At 54.4% G+C, this 27242-nt stretch overlaps 3 protein-coding genes across 9 annotated transcripts; all 3 read right to left on the minus strand.

Annotated features, from left to right (window-relative positions):
• Positions 1–934: 934 nt before the first annotated feature.
• On the minus strand, positions 935–6542 carry C9H19orf53 (chromosome 9 C19orf53 homolog). The gene is made up of 3 exons (XM_025983427.2): positions 6300–6542; positions 6167–6222; positions 935–4218 (listed from the first exon to the last, which is right to left on the minus strand). Exons 1-3 carry the CDS (start codon positions 6394–6396, stop codon positions 4075–4077), a joined length of 297 nt encoding a protein of 98 aa, XP_025839212.1. The 5' UTR covers positions 6397–6542; the 3' UTR covers positions 935–4074.
• MRI1 (methylthioribose-1-phosphate isomerase 1) lies at positions 4141–13008 on the minus strand. Its single transcript, XM_072721452.1, has 8 exons — positions 12783–13008; positions 12463–12701; positions 11484–11659; positions 10015–10191; positions 9713–9937; positions 7950–8079; positions 6167–6222; positions 4141–4218 (listed from the first exon to the last, which is right to left on the minus strand). Exons 1-6 carry the CDS (start codon positions 12912–12914, stop codon positions 7952–7954), a joined length of 1077 nt encoding a protein of 358 aa, XP_072577553.1. The 5' UTR covers positions 12915–13008; the 3' UTR covers positions 4141–4218; positions 6167–6222; positions 7950–7951.
• A 1392-nt stretch (positions 13009–14400) lies between these two features.
• Positions 14401–26732, minus strand: YJU2B (YJU2 splicing factor homolog B). 7 transcript variants are annotated; one of them, XM_025983510.2, is made up of 11 exons: positions 26648–26732; positions 24386–24473; positions 24103–24307; positions 22599–22652; positions 21413–21495; positions 19944–19999; positions 18569–18629; positions 17668–17810; positions 17413–17585; positions 15229–15367; positions 14401–15098 (listed from the first exon to the last, which is right to left on the minus strand). In XM_025983510.2, the coding sequence occupies exons 3-11, from the start codon at positions 24103–24105 to the stop codon at positions 14617–14619; spliced, it is 1194 nt and encodes a 397-aa protein (XP_025839295.2). In that variant the 5' UTR covers positions 24106–24307; positions 24386–24473; positions 26648–26732; the 3' UTR covers positions 14401–14616. The 7 variants fall into 7 exon arrangements, with proteins under 7 accessions (XP_025839295.2, XP_072577556.1, XP_025839296.2 ...); XM_072721455.1 differs by having other exon boundaries at positions 24386–24450; positions 26648–26702; XM_025983511.2 differs by having other exon boundaries at positions 24386–24450; positions 24646–26660.
• Between the last annotated feature and the right edge of the window lie 510 nt (positions 26733–27242).

Below are 27242 nucleotides of genomic sequence, written 5' to 3' on the forward strand. Positions count from 1 at the left end.
ACACACTTCACGGGCTCAGTGTCAGGGCCGCCCCCCCCCCCCCCCCCCCCCCCCCCCCCGCCCGGGACGAGTGGGCATTCAGGCCGAGGGGGATGGTGGAAGCAGGAGGGGAAGGCATAATTGTGTCTGAAAAGGCGCATTTAGTGACTGCTCCAGCCCTGCAGAGGGCCAGGGTGAGAGGCAAGAGAGGCCAGGCTGAGGGGCTAGTCTGGGGCTCCACTCTTTGAACAAAGGCAGCACTCCCAGCCCTCATGTTCCAGAATTCTCCATGCTGAGTGAGGGGTGTCAGGATCCCCATTTAATAGATGGGCAAACAGAGGCTCAGAGAGGTGACAGGACTCCCTGAAGGTCCCATAGCTGGAAAGTGGCAGAAACTGGCACTGAACTCAAGGTGTAGGTATTTTCCAAAGTCTGGGGCTCTTGGCTTCAGCACCAGTGGTGGGCTTCTAAGTGGGCAGGGAGGAGGGGGGAACAGGCATAGAGGGAAAAGTCATGCGGGATGGTGAGGCTATTTGGGGAGGCCAAGGGGTGGGGGGGGAGGGGGAACAAGTGGGTTGACATTCCAGACCTCATACCTGTTGCGCCTGAATGCCTTTCCTCGCCCCTGGGGTCCTCCTCAAAAGGGCTGGCGTCAGAGGGACAAAGACGGCTGGTTTACAGGAGTCCCTGGCCCGCCTGGGCGCCGCCGGCCTCAGTGGGGTTGGCCTGGGTTCCAGGTGCCTCCTGGTGGCCGAGGGAGGGACCAGGAGGCACTGGGAGCCCACCCTCTCCCAGTCCTCGCCCTCCTTAAAACTCTAGATGAAGATTGACAAGGGATTTCCAAAAAAAAAAAAAAAAAAAAAACACAACAAAACAACAAAACAAAACAAAACAAAAAAAAAACAAGCGATTTCCAGAAGAGGGAGAAATCATGATTCTCGCAGACACACAAAGATGGACACGTGTTAACATTTTTATTGAACTTATGTGGGAACCAGGCAGATGTTATAGGCGATTCAAAAGAGTCTGGAGAGCAGGCACTTTCACATTATCAGACTGTTTGCACAAACAAACGTGCAGATGGGGGCAACTTATTTTTTCCATAGGGGAGGAGGGTTGTCAACGAAACCTCTGCTGGCCGGGATGGAATTTGCATGTCTACAGATAAGTGGTTTTATATTGCTAGCAGTTGCTTACAAATCTCCAGAGCTGAGAGTTCAAAGACAATGCTATGAATCAGATAACCCGGAAGGGCGTGTTGTATAGAGATGATGCACTGAATAATCAGAACTGATTCATTGAAATGCAAACTTTTCCTTGCAAAAAAGGGAAAACAATTCATTACTGCCTTCATTCAACGAACACCTGTTCATTAAGCACCTCCTGCGCACCGTCCTAGGTGTGGGGAGACACAGCAGTGAACAAAGACGCAAAGGAGAAAAGTCTATAGAGTGGTGCCAGCCGAGTGACCACTCCTGGGGTGGAAGTGCGGGAGGGCAGAGGAAGGCTCTCCGGGGTCACATCCGGGAGGGGAGGGAACCACAGCAGGAGGTAGGACACAGGATGGGGAGGTGGTCCGGAGGGGGTAGACTGGGCTCTCCTGGGTTTTCCCCACTAGAATGCCTGTTCTCAGCTCTACCTAGCAGGTGGAGCATAAATGCCCAATGGGCAAAGTGGCTCCATCTCAAAAGGCAGAAGCCACTTGCTGTCTTAGGGGAGACATTGCTGTGCTGTGGGCCGATGGCAGGGAAGTCTGGGATGCCTGGGCGGGGGGAGGCTCAAGGAAGGGTGTGCACGCCGTGTGCGCATGCATGAGACACCACTGAACTCAGACCTGCCCTCCCACCCCATCTCCCTGCCCCCTAAACGTGAGCATTGGGGCTGGGGAAACCCCAAACCAGTCTTTCCATCAAATTTGGGCTCTGCTGCCACAAGTTCCGACTTTTTTAAAGATGTAAATTAGGAGGTTTTTTTTTTTTTTTTGCGTGAAATTGCTTACACATTAAATCCACCGTTTAAAAGCATACATTCAGAAGCACCTGGGTGGCTCAGTTAGTTGAGCATTTGACACTTGATTTCCGTTTGGGTCATGACCTCAGGGTCTTGGGCTCCAGCCCTGCATGGGTCTCCAAGCCTGGTGGGGGGGAGGAGTGTATGTGTCTGCTTGGGATTCTCTCTTCCTCTGCCCCAGCCCCTGCATGCTCTTTATTAAATAAGTCTCTATTTTATTTCTAAAATATTTTACTTATTTATTCATGAGAGACACACAGAGAGAGGCAGAGACACAGGCAGAGGGAGAAGCAGGCTCCATGCAAGGAGCCTAATGTGGGACTCAATCCCAGGTCTCCAGGATCAGGCCCTGAACTGAAGGTGGCGCTAAACCGCTGAGCCACCTGGCTGCCCCTAAGTAAGTCTTCAAAAAATATATTTTTAAAAGAGTACAGTTTAGTGGTATTCAGTATTCACACTGTTCTGCAACCACTTGGGTCTAGTTCCAAAACTTACTCCAAAAGAAGACTCCAGCATCCATTACCAATCACCCCCTCCCCAACCCCACTCCCTCAAAACACTGGTCTACTCGCTGGCTCCCCGTGCATTTGCCTGTCTTGGACATTTCACACAAATGGAGTCCTGCACCACACGGCCGACTTCTTCCATTCAGCCTGCTTTTGAGGTTCATCCACCGTGTAGCGTGCGGGTGCATCGTACCTTTTGATGGCGGGGGCATACTCCCCTGCACTGGTACACATGCTACCTGCAGTCTGTTGAGGGATACCTGGGTTGTGTCTCTTTAGGGGACTGTAACTAGCACCGCTGTGAACATTCATGGACAAAGCTGTTGGTGGAATCCCGGTTTTCAATCCTTTTGGGCATGAGATTGGGTCATGTGATCTTTCTAGGCTGAACTGAGGAGCACCAAACTGTTTTCCATAGTGGCTGCCCCCTACTTTGTAGGAAAATTTTAGTAGTTTACGGACTTTTCACCACCACTGTGTGGGACCAAAAAAAGCTGTCTGGGGTGAGTTCGGCTGGCTGGGGAAGGGGAGGCCAGCAGGGGATCAGGGTGCAGCTGTCTGTACCCACAGGTGCCACTGCGTCCCCCAAAGGTGGCAGTTCAGTGGCACCCAGAGTGCAGCCCTGTTTCCGGAGCTGCGACCTGCTCCTCACACCCCAGTAGGGGGAGGGCAGGAAGGCTGTCAGGGTCTTGGCTGATTCACAGGCACTGTCCAGTCCAGCAGACTGCAGACAATGATGGAGGGGCCCAGGAGGGAGCAGGAGAGAGGCTCTACAACATGACCTAACCAGGGCATTGCAGGGGCTGAGGTGGTGTGGAAAGCACTAGAACAATGCCTGCACCACTGGAAGTACTACATAAATACAAGCTGTTAGGACTTTGAAGATCAAGCCCCGCCCACCCCCCCAACCCCCAGCAGTTCGGAAGTGCATTCTGGTTTAGTTGGCACTCAGATCAGGTGGTGTCAACATCTGTCATATGGATGGGAAAGTAGCTCCCTAAGACGCCTGGCTCGTCTCTGGTGAAGGTGGTGATCTGGGCATCCTTTGGAGGGTGTGCAGGCAAGTTAGGAGGCTCATGGGATCACCTGGGGCCAGAGGGGCAGGAGACTCTCCTCTGCCTCCTGGGCTGGAGGTACAGATGCCCATTCGTCATTCCTCTCGGGGCAGGCACATGGCTGGTCTCTGATGAAAAGTGCTGGGACTCACCTGGTTGGGGCATACCTGGTCTGCAGCCCCAGCACTGGCCCATCACAGGAGCATGAGAACGCAGGAAGAATCACAGTCAGGTTTATTGCTCTGGGTTAAACCAGTGGAGACAAGACCTGAGGGGGGAGGGGAAAGCAGGAAGTAGGCGAACATTTCCTTCCCTTCTGGAGTCCTCGGCACCCCGACAAGCTGACCAGTGCCTTCCAGATCTGCTGATCACCTGCTCACGGGCTTGGCCTCCAATGAAATCTGAGGTGCGTGCCACCTGAAGCTCTGGAGAGCATGGCCTCTCCTTGTAGTGCCACCTGTGGGGCCACCTGCAGAGGTCTGAGCACGGAGGCTGTGGCGATGGCCTCCAATGGGCCAGTGCCCTTAGGAAGGTGTCTTGGTGGAGGAAGAAGAGGCTGCCTCCTTCTTGGCGGTGGCCTTCAGCAGCGCCAGCTTCTTGGGCAGGCTGCTGTTGGCCTTCATTACAACGTCATGTTCAATCTTCTTCCGGATGCTGACCTCCAGATCCTGAGGGGGCAACCACAGGGCAATGAGACTGGGACCTGAGGTGGGGGGTGGGATGAGCACCTCCCCCTGTAACAGCCCCTGAGAGTCTGGGGTTTATGTCTTTCTTCTGCCCTGCACTCTTTGGGGTGTTACATACAAAAAAATCCTGTTCTTGTCTCTGGACCTCAGCTTCTAAACCTCTGCTCATCCCCATTTTACAGATGAGGACACAGGTTCCTGCAGTGAGGAGGCACCTGTCCAGGGTTCCCCCAACAGGTGAGGGATGGGAGACTAGAACCTGGCACCTGGCATGCCCAGAGCCTTTGGTCCCAGCTTCCAGGGAGCAGTCCTCTCCTGGCCCCTGCCATTTCCACTTGGCCTAGGGCGAGCTGGGGCCCCAAGACACAAGAGATGTGAGCAAGCAAAGGCACAGGGATTTGGGTCCAAATTTTTATCAAATTTCCCGAACTGCCCTGTCCTACATGACTTCCAACAATCATGACCACTGTGACTATCACACACCTAGAGGCAGGGGACACAACAACAAACAAGACACAGAAAACATCTGTCCCCAGGGAGCTAGCACTCAGCATGTGTGTGGTTTACAGATGACATAAACGCCCGTGACCCACTAGGTTTAAGTGAAGGTAAGCGCTGCTATTGATGAAAAAACATGGGACGTGTGAGGGGTAGATGTTATTGGGGACAGCCAGAGGCACTGCCTGTGGTCAGACTAGACCCTGAGAAACGGAGCCATGTGGACTTCTGGGAGAAGAATCTGGGCAGAGGAAACAGCCAGTGCAAAAATGCTACGGTGGCACAAGGAGCAGTTAAGGGGCCAGTGAGCAAGGAGGAGAGTGGGAGATGACAAGGACAGATCACGCAGGGTAGCCCTGGGGAGGATTTCGGCTTTTCCTGAGGTGGGAAGACACTGAAGGCTGGAGCAGAGGATGGAACAGCCCAGACTCGGTTGCTCACTGGCGCCCTCTGGCTGCTGTGGGGAGAGACAGGAGATGAGGAAAGAGGTGACTGCACTGGTGCAGGTGATAGTTGATGGGATGGGACCCGGTGGGGAGGGTCATCGGAGGTGGGAAATGAGTGGATTCTAGATTAATACTAAAAGCAGTAAAGGATGGGATTAGACCCAGATGAGAGAGAAGGGGGAAATCAAGAATGATCCCAAGTCTCTGGAGTCTTCCTGAATCAAGACTGTGGAAGGGTTATGTCCGGGAGGGAGAGGGGAGCATCAGGAGCTTGGTTTGGGATATGCTGAGTCTGAGATGCCCAAGAGGCGGTCTGCCTCCCGCTGCCGGTGAAGGTATGAAGACCACCGGGTGCCCAGGTCTCAGAAAACCGACATTCTCGGGAACCTAAACAAGCTGCTCAAGATTATACGCATTAATTGGCGTGGAGTACAATTTGAACTCAAGTCAGACTCCAGTAAAACCAGTTTCAAATCTCTTTAAACTTCTTAATAAATTCTACGCCATCCACTTCTGTAAAGAAGCTGCATTTAGACACAACCACAAAAACGACGAGCAACGCAGCTAACGTTTCCTTGTGTCCCGTGCTGTTCTCAGCGCAGGGCGTTAAGTCCTTACACTTCTGGGAGAAAGGTGCTGGCACTAGGACCATTTTACAGGCAAGAGACGCAGGGGCAAGAACTACTAGCTGCTGATGGGAGCTGCGAGCGCACGCAGCGCTGCCTCTCCGCGAAGCCGGGGTTTCCACTTGGCCAAGCCTCCTCCCCTCCCGACTCCTACTAACGCTGAACACCGACACCGGCTGAGGTGCGTGCTGAACACTTTCTGCACGTCAGGCCTTGCTGCTGCGAGGCCTGGGGAACGGTGCGTGACGTGCGGGTATTCACGGCCCTGGGCCGAAGCGGAGGCCCACCGGGTCCGGGCGCCAGCCTCCGCCCCTCACCCCCTCCAGGCCCCTTCCCTCGCCGCTCGCACGCCCCACTCACCTTCTTGAGCTTTTGCTGCTGCACGATGCGCGCCTTCTTGGGGGCGATCACACGACCTGGGAAGAGACGCGCTCGCGTGAGGCCGGGGAGCGCCAGGACACCCTCGCCCCCCAGACCCTTGATAGCTCCTCACCACCCTTCCTGGGGCCCCGGTTCCGCTCCGAGGCCGCCGCCGCCGCCTTGCTCTTCCCCGGCTTCCGCGCCTGGAACTTGCGTTGCCCCTGCGCCATGATCGGGGATGCGCCGGAAGAGGCGGGGCTGTGAGCAACGGCAGCCGGAAGGCGAGGGGCACGATGGGACACAGCGAGGCGGCGGGGCGCAAAGGCTCACGGGACACAACGTGGCAAAGCGTTAAAGAGACAGACTCCCCCAGAAGGCGCGGATCGTGGGCAGCGCTTTGCAAAAACTTCAAGGTTGTAATGTAAGAGAGTATTTACAGGGCGCTCACTTGTTTTGTAAGACCTAAGCTTTTTTTAAGATTTTATTTACTCATGAGAGACAGAGAGAGAGAGAGCGAGAGGCAGAGACAATGGGCAGCCCGGGTGGCTCAGCGGTTTAGCACCACCTTTACCCCAGGGCGTGATCCTGGAGACCCAGGATCGAGTCCCACGTCGGGCTCTGCATGGAGCCTGCTTCTCCCTCTGCCTGTGTCTCTGCCTTTTTCTCTCTCTCTCATGACTAAATAAAATCTTAGAAAAAAAGACTTCGTTTTATGCTCTTTGTACATAAAATTTAGTCTAGCACTAGGGTGAGACGAGTGAGGCACTCACTGGTGCAAATTTTAAGGGTGCCTAAAATTCCGTAATCAGTATCAATAATATTTTCAACATTTAAAAATAAAATTTCAGGGGTGCCTGGCTGCTTCAGTCAGCGGAGCACGTGACCCTTAGTCCCAGGACTGTGAATTTGATACTCACGTTGGTTGCAGGGATTACTTTAAAAAATCAGTATTCAAATATAAAATTAAGGGGACCTGTGTGTCTCGGTTGGTTAAGTTTCCATGTGATTTCAGCGCAGTCAGGTCATGATCTCAGAGTCGTGAGATCTAGCCGCATGTCGAGCTCCATGCTGACAGTGGAGTCACCTTGGGATTCTCTCTCCCCTCTCCCTCTGCCCTGACCCCCAAGTTGCACTCTCACTCTTTCTCTGCCTGTCTCAAAGAAGAGCCAGCTATAGCCTACGGACCAGCTGCCTAATACTTTAAACAAGGTTTTATTGGAACAAGGGCCAGTGTCAGGGCCAGTGTCAGGGGTTAGGTAAGGTCAATTCGTGCAAAGGCAAGTGTCCAGTCCGTTTAATATCTTGATCTTTTGTTCATCATGGATATCGTTTTGCATTTTTGCATTAATTTTTAGTTTTAAAAAATATTCCATGAAGCTCTTATTTATCTTGATTACTGAGCTTTTCAGTGTCCCATTGAAAATTCTGTATCCCACGCACCACCCTGGTTCTAGCCCTGAAGCAACCTAAGAGGGCAGTACTAATAATATCCGTGTTTTATAAATGAGAAGCATGGGAAGGCGAAGTGGCTTGGCCAAGATCACACTGCAGAGAAAGTGGCCGAGCTGGGTTCTGAACTTGGGCACATTGGCTCCTGTTACAGGGCCCCTAAGAGCCATGCAAAGGTCCTGTGTGCTCTCCCTGGTTTGGGGAAGGAGTGTTTGGGGGAACAGGTAAGTTTGGGGACAAGCCATTCAATAAGTTTATTATAAACCCTAAGAGGATGGGGGCTGGATATGGAGAGTCAGGTTGATTACTTCTGGGGTCCGTATAGGGTCCCTACCCTCAGGAGGCGGTGGTGCTTAGGGCTGCCTGGAGGTCTTCAGGAGCAAAGACGCCCAGCTCTGTGATGATGCCGCCAGTGATGAGGTCATGGGGGGTGACATCGAAGGCAGGATTCCAAACCCCAATCCCTGAAGGAGAGAGAGGGGAGGCAAGAAGGCAGGTATGTGGCTCTGTGGAGGTTCTCAAGCTATTGTCACCTCTCTCCCCTGTGGTGGTCCTTGAGAGTCTGGGGGTGCTCATTCTCTAAGTGCGTGAAAGCATGGGCTTTGGCACCTAGTAACGAGTTTAGACCCTGCATGCTCCCCCACCATTCCTGGGCGGTCATCATCCAAGAAGGCTCAGGAATCTTATGTACATCTACCCCACTTTTGCTGGCTCTGAGGGTCTCCATAAGAAGCTCTAAGAGTTTAGAGCCTTTGCATGGGCAGTTCCCTCTGCCTCTGGTGGGCACATGACTCACTGTTTCCTTTCCTTTGGATCTTTGCTCAAATGTCACCTTCTCGGCAAGGACTTCCACTCTGTCCACTCCCCATGCCCATCCTTGTCTTGTTTCTTTCTCCTCAGCTCCCACCTGCTTCTAACATACACTGTGGTTTTGTTAATTGTCTCATTTGTTTCCTGTCGCCCCTGCTGGATTGTCAGCCCCACGAGCCCAGGGATGTTCATATCTTTTTCACTCCTGTATCCTCAGCGCCTTAGCATCGGTCAGGTACTCAAAAATATTTGCCGAATGACAAACAACCTTTTACACCAGAGGTGGCAAACGGGTGGCCTGTTTTCTCTGCTCACAGGTCTTTGAAGACCACTGAATTAGCTGCCAGCTTTCAAAATGTAGATGTTGGAGAAATCAGAATACCCATCCCCCAGGTTCTGCATTCCCGTGACCATTGGCTGGAGCAGACTGTACATGGCCCGTGTCTCTCATCCTTGTTACCCTGCAGTCCCTAGTTTTATTTCAGGGGATGGGCAGGTGTTGTCAGTCTTATGGATTTTGGCTAGTGCTCCCTCTGCCTCCGGGAAAGCAGGGATAAAAAAAAAAAAAGAAGAAGGAAAAATATTTATAGAATTAATGTATCTGTTTTTTAAAAGCTGTAAGGAATTGGCAGCACAGAACAATGTGGACTGTTAGGATGTCCCTCTGTGTAGTTGTATAGCGTGATTTTTACCTTGGCTCCATACCTGGGACTCTGGGGTGGCAGCCCCATAGTACTTTCAGAGCCTAGGGATTTTAATGGGATCCCTTTTAAAAAATATTGTCAATCATAATTGTTACTATCTAATGAGCACTAAGCAACGGTCAGGCACTGTCTTCCACGTCACATGGGTGAATTTACTGGTCACCCTGGGGTTTGTCAGGTGGATTATAGAGAGTCCTCTTCTTACAGATGCAAACAACTGGGGTCCTGGGGGCGGGGAGGGAACCCAGGCATCTGGGTCACAGCAGCCAGGTGGAGTGGAGAAGCTGAGAACATCAGTGTCTCTTCATAGGCACTAGGTAAAGCAGTATTCTTATTTTTTCTCTTCAAGGGAGGAAACCCAGATAGAGACTAGCAGGACAACTTGCCCTAAGTTGAATAACTCTAACCTTGAATCTGACCTTCAGGATGCTTCTGTTCCAAGAAATGGCTTGAAGGAGCTGCTTATGCCCCAGAAGGCTGGTTCTACCCTAAACCTAAATCCACCTGCCTCTGTGATAGGGCCAGGGTGCCTAAAGGGAGGTGCCCGGGCACTCTGGTGCCCGTCTTTAAGGGGATGGCTTACCGGGGGCTGCAATCCTGACCCCGTTGATATCTGTCAGCTCCTGCCCTGGGCGCTCCTCAATGATGATCTCCTTTCCTGTCTCCAGACGGAGGTCACACGAGGAGCTGGGGGCAGCCACGTAGAAGGGGATGCCATGGTGCTTGGCAGCGATGGCCAGTTGGTAGGTGCCCACCTTGTTGGCCGTGTCACCGTTGGCAACCACTCGGTCGGCTCCCACGACGACAGCTGGGGAGCAAGATGCTGGGGTCATAACCTGGCTCTGGACGTCTGGAGCCCTGCCCACTGGCACCGCACCTGCTGACCTGACACGCCCCGGTGGGCCATGGCAGCTGCCGCCATGCTATCGGCGATGAGGGTGGCGGGGATCTGCTCGTAGACCAGCTCGAAGGCTGTCAGCCGGGCTCCCTGGTTGTAGGGCCGGGTCTCCGTGCAGAAGGCATGATCCAGACGGCCCAGGGTGTGCAGTGAGCGGATCACACCTGTGGGGCCCGGCCAACCAGAAGGTCAGGATGAGACAGAAAGTGACACATGGGCAGGGTGGCTCGTTGTTTAGGAGCACAGCTCAGGGGTGCCTGTGTGGCTCAGTCAGTTGGGTGTCCAACTCTTGATTTAGGCTCAGGCTATGATCTCGGGATCGTGGGATCAAGTCCTGTATCGGGTTCTGTACTGAGCATGGAGCCTGCTTGGGGTTCTCTCTTGTCCTCTGCCCGTCTTGCCCTCTCTCAAAATAAATAAAATATTAAAAAAAAAAAAAAGTACAACTCACCAAAGGCTTACCAGGAACAGTGCCATTTCCCCAGGCCCTTGCAGTGATGGTCCCCTCTGCCAGGCACATGTGTGCAGAGAACACCTTCCCCGCAAGGCCTTCCCTGATCCCTGATCTCTCATAGCAAGCCCCCACACCTCTGACCCCTTCCTGGCTCTTTCTCTTTAGAACTCATCACCTCGGGACCCAGCATACGTACTTATGGATTGGTTGTGTTTGTTTCTCCTGCTTTCCTGTTCCTCAGGGCAGAGATTTTTGTCTACTGTGTTCACTGGTGGGTCTCCAGTGCAGGACTGTGCCTGGCACACGGCAGGGGCTCAGCAAGTGTTGAATGAATAAAGGAATGCACGTCTGCAGGAATGGTGGGGCTGTCGAATTCTTAATGGATGTTTGTTGAGTGAGTAAATCGGTGTCTTGCCATCAAGGCCTCAGTCCCCAGGCACAAGGGCAGGGCCCAGGCAGGTAGGCAAATCTCCTGGGGAATTCAGGGTCAAGAGGAATCTGTTTCCTTGACCCCCAGGACCTCTTCCCCACTCTCCTGGTCACAGCTACCCCAGTCTTTCTTTTGGAGGGCTACTCCCTTCTCAGACCTTTTGGAGTTCGCATCCTGCCATTTCTCTAGGCACATGGCTTGGGCTGGGCCCACTGACTAATTGATCCTGGATAGGCAAGTGACCCTATCAGAGCCCCTGAGATACGAGGAGACTTTTCTGGCACTGTCAGCATAGAGACCCTTGGCTCTTTTCCTCATGATCTGAACCCTAGAAGCCTCCCTACTACCCTGTGGGGCATGAGAACGATGCCACCATGGAGGACAGAACTGAGGAACAGGGACAGGTGGATCCTGATGTCACTCTTTGACCCCTGGATCCAGCCATACCTGAAGCTAACACCCTAAGCACTTCTGTACAAGAATACATTCGTATCTTTTTGGCGGGTAAAGTGGTTAGGGTTTCTCTAGTGTTCAAAAAGGGCCCTTCCCCATTCCCACGGATGCCCACTCACCCAGAGCTGTGCCATAGCCAGCAGTGGCCAGTGCACCAGTGTTACAGTGGGTCAGCACGGTCACCTTGCCGCCCCCAGGAGCTGCCCGCTCCAGGAGGTGGCGGGCTCCTAGGTCCCCAATGCTTCGGTTGTCCTTGAGGTCTTTCTCCAGCATGTCCTCGGCGCAGCGGATCACTCTGGGGCCAACAAGGGGCTCTCAGCCACCAGGCTTTGGGCCCAGGCTAGCCCCTCCTCCCTAGCCAACAGCACTGTATAGGAGCCCTCCTGCTCAAAGCCTCTCCAGGCTGTGGGGCCCGCACTCTTCTGCCACTGTCACCTGTCACACCACTGGCTCACACAGCACATTTACCTCACGTGTGTGGGTGAGCATGGCAATAAGCAGGATAAAAATCTGGCCCTGTGGAGCTCACGGTGGAGTGGGGAAGACAGGTGGTGCACAGTTAATGAAGGAGAAGGCAGCAGAGTCAGGGGACAGAGAATGGGGGATGAGCTGTGTTACCTGAGGGGGTGGGGAAAGCAGGTATCTGAAACCTGATGGGGAGAGTTAGCTCTGTGGAGAGCTGGCCTGCAGAGAGCGCGTGCAAAGGCCCTGAGGCAGGAGTAAGCTTCGTTGCATCCAAGGAACACGGCAAGCATCGACATAGCTGCAGCGCAGAGGAGTGTAAGAACCAAAGGGCAGGGGCGGGATGAGGACAGGAAACAAAATTTCTCAAAAGCAAAACCCAGGAGAATGCGGTGGCTCTGAAAAGGACCTCCGAGGAAGATGGGGCTGTATACGGTCTGGGGAGGCAGACGAGGGATTGAGAGCAAGGATCTTGGGGTGGTCTCCAGCTGCCCCGGGGTGGGCTCTCAGTCCTGCTTGTGTGGTTTGGGGCTGATGCGCCGTGCCTCAGTTTCCCTATATGTCAAAGAGGTCACTCTGCGGAAAAGTAAACTCCCAGCCTCCCCATGGGGCAGCGCAGGGCACAAGGCCGCCTACCTCTCCCGGACCGCCTCCTCCGTGGCGCCGTCGCGCTCGGCCTCCAGGGCTGCGGCGTCGGCCAGGTGGCGGGCAGCGCGGGCCATGTTGACGGCGGTGGGCCGGGCGGTGACCAGGAAGCTCAGCGCGTCGCGCACGAAAGCCACCAGCGCGGCGGGTCCCGGTCCCCCCGCGCCCGCCTGCAGCTCCACGGCGAGGCTGAGGCAGCCCACGAGCGCGATGGCCGGGGCGCCGCGCACCTGGGGTCGGGGAGGACCGCGGCGTCAGGCGGGGGCGCCCTCCTCCCACCCCGGCCCCGCCGCTCGGCCGCGCGGCCCCACCTTCATGGCGCGGATGGCCTCCCAGGCCTGGCGCACCGAGCCCACTGGCTCGTAGCGGCTGCGCTGGGGCAGCAGCAGCTGGTCGAGGATCTCCAGGGAGCCCCGGGAGTAGCGGATCGCCTCGAGGGCCATGGGGCCGCCGCCTCGCCCGCCGCCGCTCAGGAGGCGCGGGGTCCAGCCGCGCACGTGGGCCCGCTCGGAACGCGGAGGGGCGGGGCCGGGCGCCCCCCGGAGGCGCATGCGCACAGCAATCCCGCAGGACCGGCGGCCCGCGGGGCTAGCCCCCTTTACTTGCCCCGTTAAATCTGGGCAGTTAGTTGATGGCCTCCCGGGAAGCACAGATGGCACCGTTTATGGGACAGCTATTGGATTCTGGGCCCTGTGTTTAGCGTTCGGCTGACCAGAATTCGGGCCTCATCGCATGACCCCCAGATATCCGGAGGGCTCCCTTTGGCGCCTGAGTTCAGCCAGAGCCAGTGCTGAAGGGGGTCTGAAGTAGAGAAAGGCCCGAATTGGGGGTCCCAAAGACTAAGGAAGGCGTCTTACTGTTTGTTGCCTTGAAACCTTCCCATCCCTGCAGGGAGCAAAGACTGGTGACGCCCGCCCCCCCACCCCCAGGGCCAAGTAAGAATTTGGCCAGGACCTCAGTCCCTAGAGGGCCCGGGCCTGTGTGGCTCACGGCTGTATCCCCAGGGGCTAGACTAGTGCCTGGCATACTGCAAATACTCCAATATTTGTGAAATGGGGGGACGCCTGGGTGGCTCAGCAGTTCAGCATCTGCCCTTGGCTGGGGGGGGGGGTGATGCCGTAGTCCGGGATCGAGTCCCACATCCGGCTCCCTGCATGGAGCCTGCTTCTCCCTCTGCCTCTCTCATGAATAAATAAAATCCTAAAAAAATATACATTTGTAAAAAATAAAATAAATTTGTGAAATGATCTTCCTTTTCCACAGTTTAGGGGGAGGTGGCCGGCTGGGTCTCTGGGTGGATGCCCTGCTGTTTCTGAGCCATTTTCTTTTTTTTTTTTTTTAATTTTTTTATTTATTTATGATAGTCACAGAGAGATAGAGAGAGAGGCAGAGACACAGGCAGAGGGAGAAGCAGGCTCCATGCACCGGGAGCCCGACGTGGGACTCGATCCCGGGTCTCCAGGATCGCGCCCTGGGCCAAAGGCAGGCGCCAAACCGCTGCGCCACCCAGGGATCCCCTCTGAGCCATTTTCTGCTCGGTTTATCAGTTCCCTTCAAAAGATGCATCAGGACAGGGAAGGAGGGGAGCTCTTCCACGACCTTCCGGGGCATCCCCACACATGCACGCTCCAGGCCCAGCTGCTTCGCGCACCTCCTATGTTCCCAGCCGGGCCTGCCCTGTGTGGATCCTGCCGCCTGGTTCCCTTTCCACCCTTCACATGCAGCCTGCATTGCCTCCTCTGGGAAGTCTGCTCTGACTGCAGACCAACCTGAGCCACCACCCTGAAACCCTCCTCATGCTGGGTGGGGCTCATGGCTGGGGACACAGCTGTGGCAACATCACACTGGCTGCTGAGTGTCCAGGGAAACTCAGTGGGTTGGGGGTGGGGGAGTCAGCCCCTGGGCCCATCTAGCAACCTGAGGCAGGGACAAAGCAGCAGAGCTTTAATGTTGGGATGTCGTCCCACAAGGCACAAACACCCTCTCCAGGACCAAATAAATAACTCCACCGTCGCAGGAAGGCGAGGTCTGGGGAGGGGCGGCGTCTGAGCTCTCCCAAGGGTGGTGGGCAAGCAGGGATGCAGTCTGAGGGGCCTCCTGGGGGTATGTCGCAGCCTCTGGAGCAGGTCTGGTCCCCAGAGCTGCTCATTCACTCTCTGAGTCGGAGTAATCAGCCACAAGAGAGGAGCTGAAGGTGCATGGCTGTGGTGTGTCCTGGGGGGTGGCTGCCTCCTGGGAGGAGGCTGGTGGGGACTGGGGCCTGTCCTGACATTTCCCCTCCTGCCTTGGAGGCCCCCTGCTTTTGGGGGTCTCAGCTGTCTCTGCAGAGCAGTCTTGGAGGGATGTGGGCCCGTCCTGGGTGTTCCTCTCTGGCACCCATGGCTCCCCAGACATGGGGGTCTCTGTTGTGGGCTGGGGGCTCTCTGAGACCTCCCGGGATCTCCGCCGCACGATGCCCAGGTCCCCTACAGTGATGGGAGAGCTGGCCGGTGCAGATCGGCGGTTCTGGGCCAACTTCTTCAGGACGCTGCCCGCTTTGCTGCTGCTGGTGGCAGGTCCCGGGGTAGAGGGGAACCAGGAGCGGCTGATGATCTCTGACCGCTTGAGTTTCTGCTTGTCCTCGTAGGCTGGGGGTTGGGAGGGAAGAGAGGGAAGGTTCAAAGCTGTTCTCTGCCTGGGCCTGGCACAGCCTCCGCAAGGCTGGGGGCCCCCATCTCTGCCCACCCAGTCCCCCATGCCCGCTAGCTCCCCACGCACAGTCCAGGGTGTGGAACTTGAGCAGGGCGGCCAGCCTGCGGTCGTCTTCCGTCTCAGGTACCAGTGGGATGGCCAGGCTTGCCTTAGCCTGCAGCGCCTGGTCCCTCTCTTCCTCCTCCTGCATGGCTTTTTTCTTTTCCTGTGTGGTGGGGGACAGGAAGGGGGGGGGAGGCATGGTGGGTGTCAAAGACCTGCCTCTTTCTTGCCCGCTACCCCGGGGTGTGTCACTCCACTCAGCTTCCTCCTCTTAGAGCCTGTTCGAGGGAAGGGCCTCACACAGTGCCCAGGACACAGAAGTCACTCAGCAAATGCAAGATGCAAGTGTCATTCATACGTGTGTTTTTCGGTCCTCTGTTGGTTCATTCCATGAATATTTACACAATGGTCAGCTTGTACCAGGCTTTGTTCTAGACACTGGGGACGCAGCAGTGAGTAGACACAAACCCTTGCCCTCACGGAGCTGACATTCTAGTAGGTTAGAGAGACAGAGTAGTGAGGAGCAAAAGAACGCAGGGAAGGGGATAGGGCGTGAGTGAGGGGTTCGACTGTAAATGTGGTGCAGAAGGGAGGGAAGGGGCAGGCAAGGTCTCCCTGAAAAGGCCACATTTGAGAAAGGACATCTGAGTGAAGGAGTCAAGTGAGCATCTGGTGGAAAAACATTCCAAGGTAGAGGGAACAGCCTGTGCAAAGGCCCAGAAGCAAGTGTGCTTGGAGTGGTGGAGGAAGTGAGGAAGCCAATGTGGCTAGAACAGAGAGAGTGAGGGGAAGGTGGAGACAGTGGGGAGGGGGAAGGTGAATCATTTGGGCTGTGGGCCATGGAGAGGACTTTGGGTTCTATTTTAAGTAGGAACCATGGAGTGTTCTGAGCAGAGATGTGAAATGACTCAGGTATTCCCACATGCCTCCTGGTGGCCACGTGGGGAACAGATGAGGGGACGTGGGAGCCTGGAGACCAAGGCAGAGGGACTGTGTTGGTCCAGGCTGGAGATGATGGAGGCTGTGGGAGTGGTAGGACCCCAAAAATTTGCCAATGGGAGACAGCGATGAGGGGGGAGTCAAGGTCGACTCCAGGTTTCGGGGCCCGAGTCCCTGCAAGGACAGAGATGCCTCCATTGCGAGAAGGGGAAGATGCAAGTGGGTGGCTTAGTGACGCACGGGGGCTTGTGCGGGTGTTAGGCTTGAGTGTCCTTAGACACCTCATGGGGAGATGCCCAGAAAGCAGGGGACACACAGCTCAGGGCACAGGCACAGCTGGAGGCATATGTTTTTGGTTATGAATAATTAATGAGAAAACTAGCAGTTTTAGTCCTAATAATGACCACAGAATGATCAGAAAAGGAAGCAGGAAGGGACAGGAGCTGTGGGATGGTGACAGCTTGTGTCCCATGGGGGTAGCTGGGGAAGTTCCTGCCTGTCGAGAGTGGGAACAACGCACAGGCACTCATATGACCCTGGGCCCCGACTCCCTGTGACGTGTGGCTCCACCGGGTATCTTTCAGAAGCCACTGCAGTCACTGACAGCAGTGTCCCTGGGGACAGGGGTCAGCGTTTGCACCTGGACCCTCAGTGACGCTCCATGCCAGGGCAAGTGTCTCGCTCAGGCATTCCTAAATATGCCTTACTTTTCTTTTTTTTTTCTTTAAGGTTTTATTTATTTAATCGAGAGAGAGAGAGAGAGAGAGAGAGAGAGAGGGGCAGAGGGAGAAGCAGGTTCCATGCAGGGAGCCTGACGTGGGACTCGATCCCTGGTCTCCAGGATCACGCCCTGGGCTGTAGGCGGCGCTAAACCGCTGAGCCACCCGGGCTGCCCGCATGATTACTTTTCATTGTAGGTGACTTTCCCTTTCAATTTTTGTTTTCTTTTAACCACAGGGCACTGCAGAGAAGGTTTTGGCAATTATGTAGGGGTGCGTTGATGATCTCTGGACTTCATTTTGGGATGGTTGAGTGGACCTATGAGGTGTGTGTTAGGAGCTGAGCAGCAGAGGGGTGCCCGGTGAGCTGGGGTTCCCCAGGAGACAGAGGCTACTCCTGAGGTAGGGATGTGGTCAAACTGAGGCTCAGAGGGCCAGATGACCCACCTGCAGATAGGACATGGTGGAGAGAGGGCTGGCCCTGCATGCTGCCCACCTTGTCAGTGACCCCCTCTTCGAGGTCCTGACACTCCCCCCATGCCCTGCTCACCCGGAACCTCTTCCGCAGCATGCTATTGAGTGCGAAGTCATCCTTCCAGGCACTCTGGGCCTCCTGGATGTGGCTCAGGGTGGGGAGGGCCTTCTTCAGTGTGCTCCGGTCAGCCTCGCCATGCTCCAGGCGGAACATGGCATCCGTCTCCAGCTTTTGCTTCTTCTCGTGCTCTGCAACAGCCAGAATGCGGCAGGGCTGGCAGGCTCCCGCTCAGGGCCGGGGTTGGCCTCGGGGCCCACCCTCCACGCTCACCTGTCGTCAGCACCTGCTCATTGTCCGCCATGTCCCAGCGCTCCTCCTTGCGCTGGGCGCCACTCACAATCACATAGTCACAGTTGGCGGGGTCCGTCTGCATCTCGATGTAGTTGACACAGAGGTGGCATTTCATCCGGAACCTGGGTGGGCAGAGGGTGGAAGTCAGGACAGCGTGGTGGCCCTGGTCCATCCGTCACCCCTGCTTCCTTCCCTTTGTGTGTGTCACTTGACAGGTGTTCACTGAGCACCAACGACACACCAAACTCTGTATCTGGGGTTATGGCTGTGGGGGAGACAGACTCTGTCCCGTCACCCCGGAACTGACTTTCTTCTATCTGTTCTCTGTTCATTTGTTCACTCATGTATTCAACATGTCCTGCTCTCTGTGGCAGGCTTGGCAGCAGCTGGGGACACAGCAGTGAAGAATGCCAGCCTGCTCTCGGGGGGACTGACATTCCAGCAGGGGCCATACTGGCAGCAAATGCACAAGTGACCACTGTCAGGTGGTGAGCGCTGCTTTGGAACAGGCCTGAGAGGTGGTGTTGGAGCAGAAACCCAAGGAGGGAGAGGGAGCCTTATAGATATCTGAGAAGAGCGTTCTAGGCTGAGAGCATCGAGGCCTTCCTGGGACCTTGAGGGGAAGAGGCGAGGACAGGGAGAGGACTGGGCAGAGCGTGCAAGGCCTGGTGGCCATGGGGAGGGCTCAGGAAGTGGGAGCCATGGAGTGTTCTAGACAAAGGGATGTGCCCTGATTGACAGATCAGGGCCATTTCGAGGACAGGACTGAGGACGTGGCCATCAAGGAATGGCTGCCCATTCCACTCAGACTCCTTTGTGGCCCTCTCACCCTGCAGCTACCTGATGTGTCCCTCTGAGACACCCACCGGGCTGCCTATACCTGTAGATTGGGGTTGTGTAGTAATTGCCAACCTTCTTCTTTTCTGCATTGTAGCGAACACCTAGAAGGAGAGGGAGAAGATGGGGGCTCAGTGTCTTTTCCCTGGGTGGAGGGTGGACAAGGGTGGTATTCCATCTCCCCAGAGGGGAGACACCTCTGGAGGGCCCTAAAACTCAATGTGGGAAAGAGCCGTGTGCACGCTCCATGACAGGTCCTCAAGCCACAGAGGAGGGTGGGCAGCAGGAGGGCCCAGGTTCAAATCCTGACTCCACCACATTCCAGCTACAAGACCTTAGGTTGGCTACTCTGGCCCTCTGGGCCTCAGTTTCCCCATCTGTTCAATAGGGATGACTACAATGCCTACCATGCAGCACTGATATGAGGACCACAGGAGCTAACTACATACACAGATCACTTAGCACAGGGCCTGGGATGTGGCAAGTGCTCAAGGGTCGGCTTTTATTATTTACATCTGTGTTTTTTGTTTTTTCACTGATAGGTGATAGTCTTGATCTGTTTAATCTTGCTCACTGATGCTGTGGCCTGAGTTTTCCTTTCCTGGTGGCTACTTCAGTTCCTGGTCTTGAGGGTGACCTGCCTCTGGTGTCAGGCTGTGCGCTGCTTTCTGTCCTCTGAGGACCTGGTGGCCCCAGATGCCCCTGGCTGGGTCTGATCAGGGGGACCTACTGGTGGGGAGTGTGTGTGTGTGTGTGTGTGTGTGTGTGTGTGTGTGAGACTCATCCTCCTCAGCAGTGGGGTGGCCCAGCTCCTCCTTCCTGCTCTTCCATGGCCTCTGTGGGAGGGGCCCGACCATCGTGCCAAGAGCTACCACTCCGGTTTACAGAATGGGCTGCTGCCTGCGGCCAGGTGCTGCGTGAAGAGCTGAGTGTCCCTGGTGTCATGGAGTTGGAAACAGAAGCCAGGCGGGTCAAGTCACCTGCCTGAGTCTCAGAGCTGCCCATGGGACCACGGGCCCCTATCTGTCTGTCCATCTGTGGCAGGCACAGGGGTCCAAATGCTAAAAGTAACAGCAGTTTGAGTTTATGAGCCTTCACGTGCTACATAATTTGTATGTTGCACAGGTGGGAACTCATATCATCTGAATTTTATGGATGGGTAAACTAAGGCCCATAGAGACTAAGTCACCTGCTGTAGGTGACCCAGCTCAGAAGTGGCAAAGCCACGCCTCCTGACTGCTCTGCTGTGAGGTGTCCACAACCCACTAGTCACTGGGGGTGCCTGTCTCCTCTCTGATTCCTGATCAGGGGCTGGTGGTGGAGGCAGCTTCTCACAGGCCCAGCAGTTAAGGGTTCACCATCTGCGGGGCTGAAGGGTCGGGGATGGGATGAGGAGCAGAAGGGCAGGTGAAGCTCACCCATGCCGATGTGGTTCTTACAGCCGTCACACCAGATGTTATAAGGCATCTCAAACCTATGCAAACAGAAAATGGTTTATTGGTGCCCATCTGCTTGGGCTCTCCCTGGATCTGCATGCCCGTGCCTCCAGCCACAGCCACGCTGCAAAGGGCATGTGCGTGGGGAGGATAGAGTGGTGGGCATTCTTACAGCCAGGCCAGTCCTGTCATCCTGCTCTCCCACGGGCTCACCCTATCTGGGTGAGTCTCCGCTGGTGCTGCGCCGTCTTCACGTCTCACTTATCAGCTACACAAACTAGAGTGGAGGAAGTGAGCTGAGGGGAGCAGTGGCCCAGCTAGAGTTTAGGAGAGGTGCTGTACTATTACTACATTTCTTTTCTGTGGTTCTATTCGGGACATGTGATCTGGCTGTCCACGTGCAGGAGTGACAAAGCTTCTGTCTGAAAATACCATTAAGTGATGAATAGTGCGGTGAAGTAAAGACGCTCTCCATATGAGCCGAGGGCTCTGCAGAGTGGGAAGGGGTGTTGTGCACAGGCCTGGTGGCGGAGCGTGGCGGGCTCTGGAGCTGGAGGTACAGGGTGGGGTGTTTCCAGGTGACTTTCAGTTCTGTGCTTCCTAAGGCGGGGACTCAGATCTAGATTCTTTTTCCACAGATGTTTTTGCCCCTTGTGATTGGCACTGGATCCTCTGCTCAGGCCCAGGTTGGACCGCAGAGACAGGTCAGAGTCCACGAAGCAGAGAGGGGCTTGTCCTTCTGAGGCAATGCAAGCTGGCTTCTGCTTCCTGTCGTGGCTGACCCACTGGGGCGTGGACCACAAACAAAAGGGGAGCCCTGCAGGTAGGGCCACTATCCTGGCTCAATGGCAGTCATGGCTGGGATTCTTTATCCTCCCTAAACCCGTGCCCTTTGCCCTGTGACTCTGCAATGCTGCCTGCCAAGAGGTGGGATAAATACCCTCCCAGCTCCCTGCAACATGACTGGCTTTGGGCAATCAGTGAGACAGAAGTGACAGTGTGCCAGCTTTGGGTCTTGGCCTCAAGGGTCCTTGCCTGCCTGTGCTCATTCTCTTCTGGAACCTGGGTGCTGCCACATGAACCAGCCCAGGCTAGCCTACTGGAGGATAAGACACCTGTGGAGTGGAGTCCAGTCATACCAGCCCAGCCAGTCCCTGGGGACCAGCCAGTCCCCAGGTGATCCTCAAACATGCCAGAGAGCCCAGCCCGGGTCGGCCAAGCCCAGGTACGGCCAAGCCCAAGTATGGCCCGCTGAGCTGCAGAACTGTGAACAGCACACAATACATGTTTGTCATTTTGTTACATGGCAAAAGCTGATTGATATGGCAACTTCCTGATTTCTGGAATTAAGACCCTGCGACACTGGGCAAAATCAAGGGCATTGAAATATCCAAAGACCCATGCCAGGTAGCACAAAGTGCAGGGGTCCTCAGGTGGTGCCAGGGCCTTACCTGATGATGAGGATGCCTTGTGACAGCTTCCGAGCCCGCTCCCGTAGTGGGTGGCTGTTGTGGTAGCGGTTAAGAGAGCCATGCTGTCGGAAAGGACAAGGAAGCAGGTGAGCACAGCCATGCCAGCTCCCCCAAATTAAGAGGCCGCTTGCTCACATCCTGCGGGGGGTGCTAACAGCAAACTGCAAGGCACTAAAGGTCTTGGGGCAACAAGTGGGGTTGGAATAAAAAATACAGAAGTCTGAATCTATGTTCTTCCATTTAGAATATGCGAGAGCTGAAAGAGCTGAGTGACCCTGGGGAGTGACATCACTTTTTGTCTGCTGAGCCTGGTGTCCCCCAACCGTCCACCAAGGATGGTGACTGTAATGGCCTCTGGTGATGGGGGGAAGACAAGGTGAGGGGGCAGCACTGGTCAGATTACTGGGTACTCCATGTGCCTCCTCTTGTTTTTTTCATTTCATTTCATTTATTTATTTTTTAAAAAGATTTTATTTGTTTATTCATGAGAGACAGAGAGGCAGAGACACAGGCAGAGGGAGAAGCAGGCTCCATGCAGGGAGCCCGACGTTGGACTTGATCCCAGGCTCCAGGGTCACGCCCTGGGCCGAAGGCGGTGCTAAACCGCTGAGCCACCCAGGCTGCCCTGTATTTTTTTCATTTTAAAGGTTATTTTGAGATTTTATTTTTAAGTCATCTCTATGCCCAGCATGGGACTTTAACTCACAACTCTGAGATCAAGAGTCACAGTTCTACCTACTGAGTCAGCCAGGCACCTGCATCATCTTGTTTTAACCCCTCCAGGCCCCTAGAACGTTGAGGCGTTTTTTTATTTCCCCCTTTTGACATATGAGGAAACTGTGGCACAGTGACGCCAGTCATGTGCCCAGGACCGTGTAGCTGGGATGCATCGCTTTGTTCCCAGGCCCTTACGGAGTGCCTACAGTGTGGGCCACAGAGTACGGAGTGCCACAGTGGTGAATGAGAAAGATGGACATCTCTGCCCTCAGGCAGATGTTCTAGATGGGGAGATGGGCAACATCCAAACAAATGGATGGCTCATCAGGGAGTTACAGGGAGACAAATAAAAATAACATGCTAGGTGATGTGACAGAGAATGAGACAGTGGTCAGGGAGGGCCTCTGTGGGGAGAGATCCAAAGAAAGGCAATGCCCACTGCCCTTACCTTTTCTGGATTGAAATCTGGAGGGTAGTACTTGTTTACACCTTTCCTTTCACCCTGGGAAGGAGAAGAGAGAAGTGACTCAGAGAGGATGTCCTGGAGGAGACCCTGTCGCCCAGCCTTGCAGGGTGGGACCCAGATGAGGGAGCCTGGGGGACATCCTAGAGAGGCCCTGGGCTCAGAGGGTCTGAATGGGGACAGAGATTTGGGGACTGGAAAACCACTGTTGTCACTCTGGAAAACTCCATGAGAATCAGACTCTCCTGAAGCAACGGCTTTCAGTGTTTTGGGGACTATGACAGACAGTAAGATGCATTTAACACCTGCCACTGCAAATACACACATAATAGAGCTGAAACATGGCACAGGTTTCACGAAAGAACGCTCACCCTAGCTGTGAGAGTCTTGGTTTTTATTTATTTATGTTTTAAAGATTTTATTATTTATTAGCGAGCAAGAGACAGAGTGGGCATGAGCAGTGGGGAGAGGGGCAGAGGAAAAGGGAGAAGCAGGCTCTCCACCTAGCAGGGAGCCCGATGTGGGAGCTGGATCCCAGGACCCCGGGATCATGACCTGAGCTGAAGGCAGACACTTAACCACCTGAGCCACCGAGGCACCCTGGGTCTTGCTTTTTCAATGCTGGCAGCCACCCAATAAACTGAAATAATGACCCACCAAAGGAGTGGGTCTCAGACTTGGCTGAATGTTACATCCACCTGAGGAGTCTCTAAAACACTGATGCCTGGGCCCCACCCCCAGAAGTTCCCCTGACAGGGTCTGCTCTGGGGTGTGGTGCCTGGACTTTTAAAAGGCATTGTGCAAAACAGGTGTTTGAACAAATCCTTGTGCATGCGTGTTCATGGCAACACTAGTCACAACAGCCAGATGGTGGAAACAGCTCAAGTGTTCATGAGTGGATGAACAGATACACAGAATATAGCAGATCCAGCCGGGGGAATATTATTCAGCAATAACATGGAACGGAGTTCTGATGCCTGCTACAAGTTGGATGAACCTCAAAAACATTATGCTCAGTGGAAGAAGGAACCCACAAAAGGCCATGTATTGTATGATTCCACTTATATGGAATGTCCCCAACAGGCAAGTCCATGTAGGCAGGAAGCAGGTTGGTGGCTGCCAGGGGCCGGGGGAGAGGGGCTGGGAAGTGACCACTCGAGGGGACAGGATTTCCTTTTTGGGGCGATGGAAATGCTTTGGAGCTAGATAGAAGTGCTGGCTGTGCCACACTTAGTATGCTAAGTGTCATTAAATCGCACACTCTACAACAGTTAATGAATTTCACTTCCTTAAAAAAAAGAAAAGAAAAAAGCTGCCTAGGTGATTTTAGCACATGGCAAAGTTTGAGAACCACTGCACCAAAAAGATCATGATCCAGAGTTTGGAAATACCACCTATCAGGTTGGGGGTAGGGAGGGGTGGGGGGAAGGGCTCCTTCCCTGACACAGACCAGAAGAGAAACCCAATAAGCACAACGCTGTCCACTTACCATCTTGGGAGTTGCCTACCGGTCCTCTCCTTCAACACCGCTGGACTGAAAAGATGGTAAGACACGGACTGTGCAATTTTAACTACCCTGGCCAGTCCTGCCCTCTTGAGCAGCCTGGTGGAGGGGCCACGGCTTTCCGGTGAAGATTCCGTGGGCTGTGTGTGGTGGCAGCGGCTCAGACAATCCTCCCAAGAGCGGTGTTTGTCTGTTTAGAAAGACAGTATCCTCTTCACTCTCCATCCAACATATATCTCATCTTTCTGCAGCCCTCATTATCTCTTACCTGGACCAGCACAGCTGCCTCCTCCCTGGTCTCCTGGCTTGCCCTTGACTGCCACACTCGGTTTTCTCCACAGGAACCAGGAAGAGATCTTAAAATATAAATCTGAAATACTGTTCTGCCTAAACCCCTCCATTGATTGCCATTGGTTTGAGAAACAAGTCCAACCCCTCCCCATAGCCTGTGGGGCCCCCACCTGCCTCTCCAAGCCCGCCTCTTACCCCTCTCCCTCTCCCTCACTCTGTTCCAATCATGTTGGCTACCTGGATGCGTTCAAAAGCTCGGCAGGTGCAGGCCAACTGCCTTGAATGTTCTTCCACCAGCTGTCTGTTCTTTGTCACTGGGCTCAGCTCAAACATCATCTCTGTCAGAGGCCTCATCTGACTACCCGATCTAGTCACTTCTTCCCTGGGGTTCCTATCACACTGCCCTGTGTCAGCTGACTTGTCTACAGTCTGACTCCTCTGCCAGGTCACGCTGTGCTGTATCTCCAGCACCTGGGATAGTGCCTAGCCCCTGATAAATGCTGACTGCACAAACCACTCATAACTGATTAAAGTTTCCTAAGAATTAGTGCAGGTGACACAGGTATCAAATGCAAGTCTCCTTAAGCTGGGAGTGGGCGACCTCCCTCCTCTTGTATGTTTGGAGGAGAGACTTTCAGGTCAAACAAAAGGAAGTTCTACTTGACACCAAAGAGAGACGCTACGAGACACTGAAGTATATTCTAGAATGGAGATTGGCAGATTTTCTCTATCGGGGACCAGAGAGTAAATATTTCTGGCTATGAGGACCAAACTGTCTCTGTCTCAATGACTCAATTCTGTTGTCATAGGTAGAAAGCAGCTGCAGGCAATATGTGAGCGTTGGCTGCATTTCATCAAAACTTTATTTATGGGCACTGAAATTTGAATTTCACATGGTTCTCACCTGTCACAAAATATTATACTTGTTTTTGTTTTTTTTCCAACCATTTATAAAGTCAAAACCATTCTCAGCTGGCAGGCTGTACAAAATCAGGCAGTTGCCTGGTTTTGACCTGTGGGGGTGGCCTGCTGGCTCCCTGTGCTAGAGTCAGGAAGTATCTAATGGTTTCTGCCAACTTAGCTGTGCACTCTCTACCAATTACTGCGCGCCAGGTGTGTACCCAGTCTAACATCACTGCCTCGTTCGCTCTGTATTATGTTACTATGATCTCTAGTTGATGAACGAGAACACGGGGGTTCAAGCAACTCGCTCAGGGTCAGAGGCAAGCTGAGGTGCAAAGCTCCAGATGTAACCGTTCCACCATGACCTTGAACATCTCTTCACCTCAGATCCTCCATTTTTAAAGCATGCCCCTGGACCAGATTTTCCCAAGGTCGTTTCCAACCTAAAAAACGCTTTTGCTAACGAAACAGCTAAGTGCCTACTTAGGCTCTGGGGCACAGTTCCCTGGGCTTGCATCCCAGCTCCACTCCTTCCTAACTGGGCGACTTCAGCCAGCGTCTGAGCTTCCCTGAACTTCTATTTCCTCACCTGTAAAGAGTATATGTTGGCAACAGGACTTCCTGGGGTTGCTGGGAATGAAATAAGACATTGGGAAGTGTTTGCAGGGCACCCCATTTACAGGAGCTGGGGCTCTTACAGGGGTTTTACCAGCCCAGTGACTGGCACTGGTGTGGGGCTATAGGATGAATGTACTGAAATCTCTAGTCCTTGGTGTCAGGAGTAATGATAAATCCCACTGGCTTAGGGCATCGTGCTCGGTTTGCAACCTGCTTGCTAGCGTTTTGACTTTGGCAAAGCATATCTCTCTGAGCCTCAGTTCTCTCATCTATAAAGAGGGTTTATAAAAGTATCAATCTGATAAGGTTGTCGTCAAAACTCAGTGAGCTGAAGCATAGTCCAGCGCCCGACGCAGAGTTAATTATCTCTCATGCTAGACCGTTTTACAAGCATTAAAATCTTCACCATAATCCAATTAGGTAGGGGCTCACTAGTCCCATTTTTCAGATAAGAAAGCCCAAGGGCCCTTCAGGCATAATATGGCCCGGCGGGGAAGGGGGGGGGAGCTGGGACTGAGGTCGCGGCTGGGGCCGGGGGATTCCAATCAGGGGTCGCGGCTGGGACCGGAGCCGGCTCCGGACATGGGCCCACAGCCGCAGAGCCCCGCGGCCCTCAGCGAACTCGTCCCCCATCGGGCCGCTCCGAGGTCGGGGGATGCAACGACCGGACCCCGGGCCCTCTGCGAGCCTGACCGCCCCTCCACCCGCGCGTACTTACCTGCCCTCCTCCTGACGTCACGCCGTGCCAGTGCCCGGAAGTGAGGGCTGGGCGCGCAAGGGGGCGTGGCGCACTCGGCGCGAACGCGGACGCTGGCGCGAGGCGGAGCTAAGCGGCACCGCTGCGCTGATTTGATTGGCTGAATGCCAAAAGGAGTAGACCAATCCGGGCTTTCCCTTCCCAAGTGTGGGGCGGCCCCGCGCTTCCCAGGCCCCGCCCACTCCGCCCGGCCCAATCCCAGGCCCGCTTCCCCGGGGGCGCTGGCTGGCTGGGTGCCGCGGCAGCGCGAGGGTGTGTCCACCGCAGCCTGCCGGCCAAATCAAACCCGCTCCCTGCCTTTGGACGGCTACCGATCTGAGACTTATTTTTCCATTTTTATTTATTTATTCAAGAGAGAGCAAGAGGTGGGGGGGAAGGGAGAGAGACAAGCAGACTCCTCGCTGAGCACAGACCCCCAAGTGGTATTCGATCTCATGACTCTGAGGTCAGGACCTGAGCTGAAATGAAGAGTCCCACGCTTAACTGAGCTACCCCGGTGCCCCTATTTTTCCATTTTTGAATGGTTGTGGGGGAAAAAAAAATCTAAAGAATTACC

Source organism: Vulpes vulpes, chromosome 9 (assembly GCF_048418805.1).
Source record: "Vulpes vulpes isolate BD-2025 chromosome 9, VulVul3, whole genome shotgun sequence".
NCBI classification, from domain to species: domain Eukaryota; kingdom Metazoa; phylum Chordata; class Mammalia; order Carnivora; family Canidae; genus Vulpes; species Vulpes vulpes.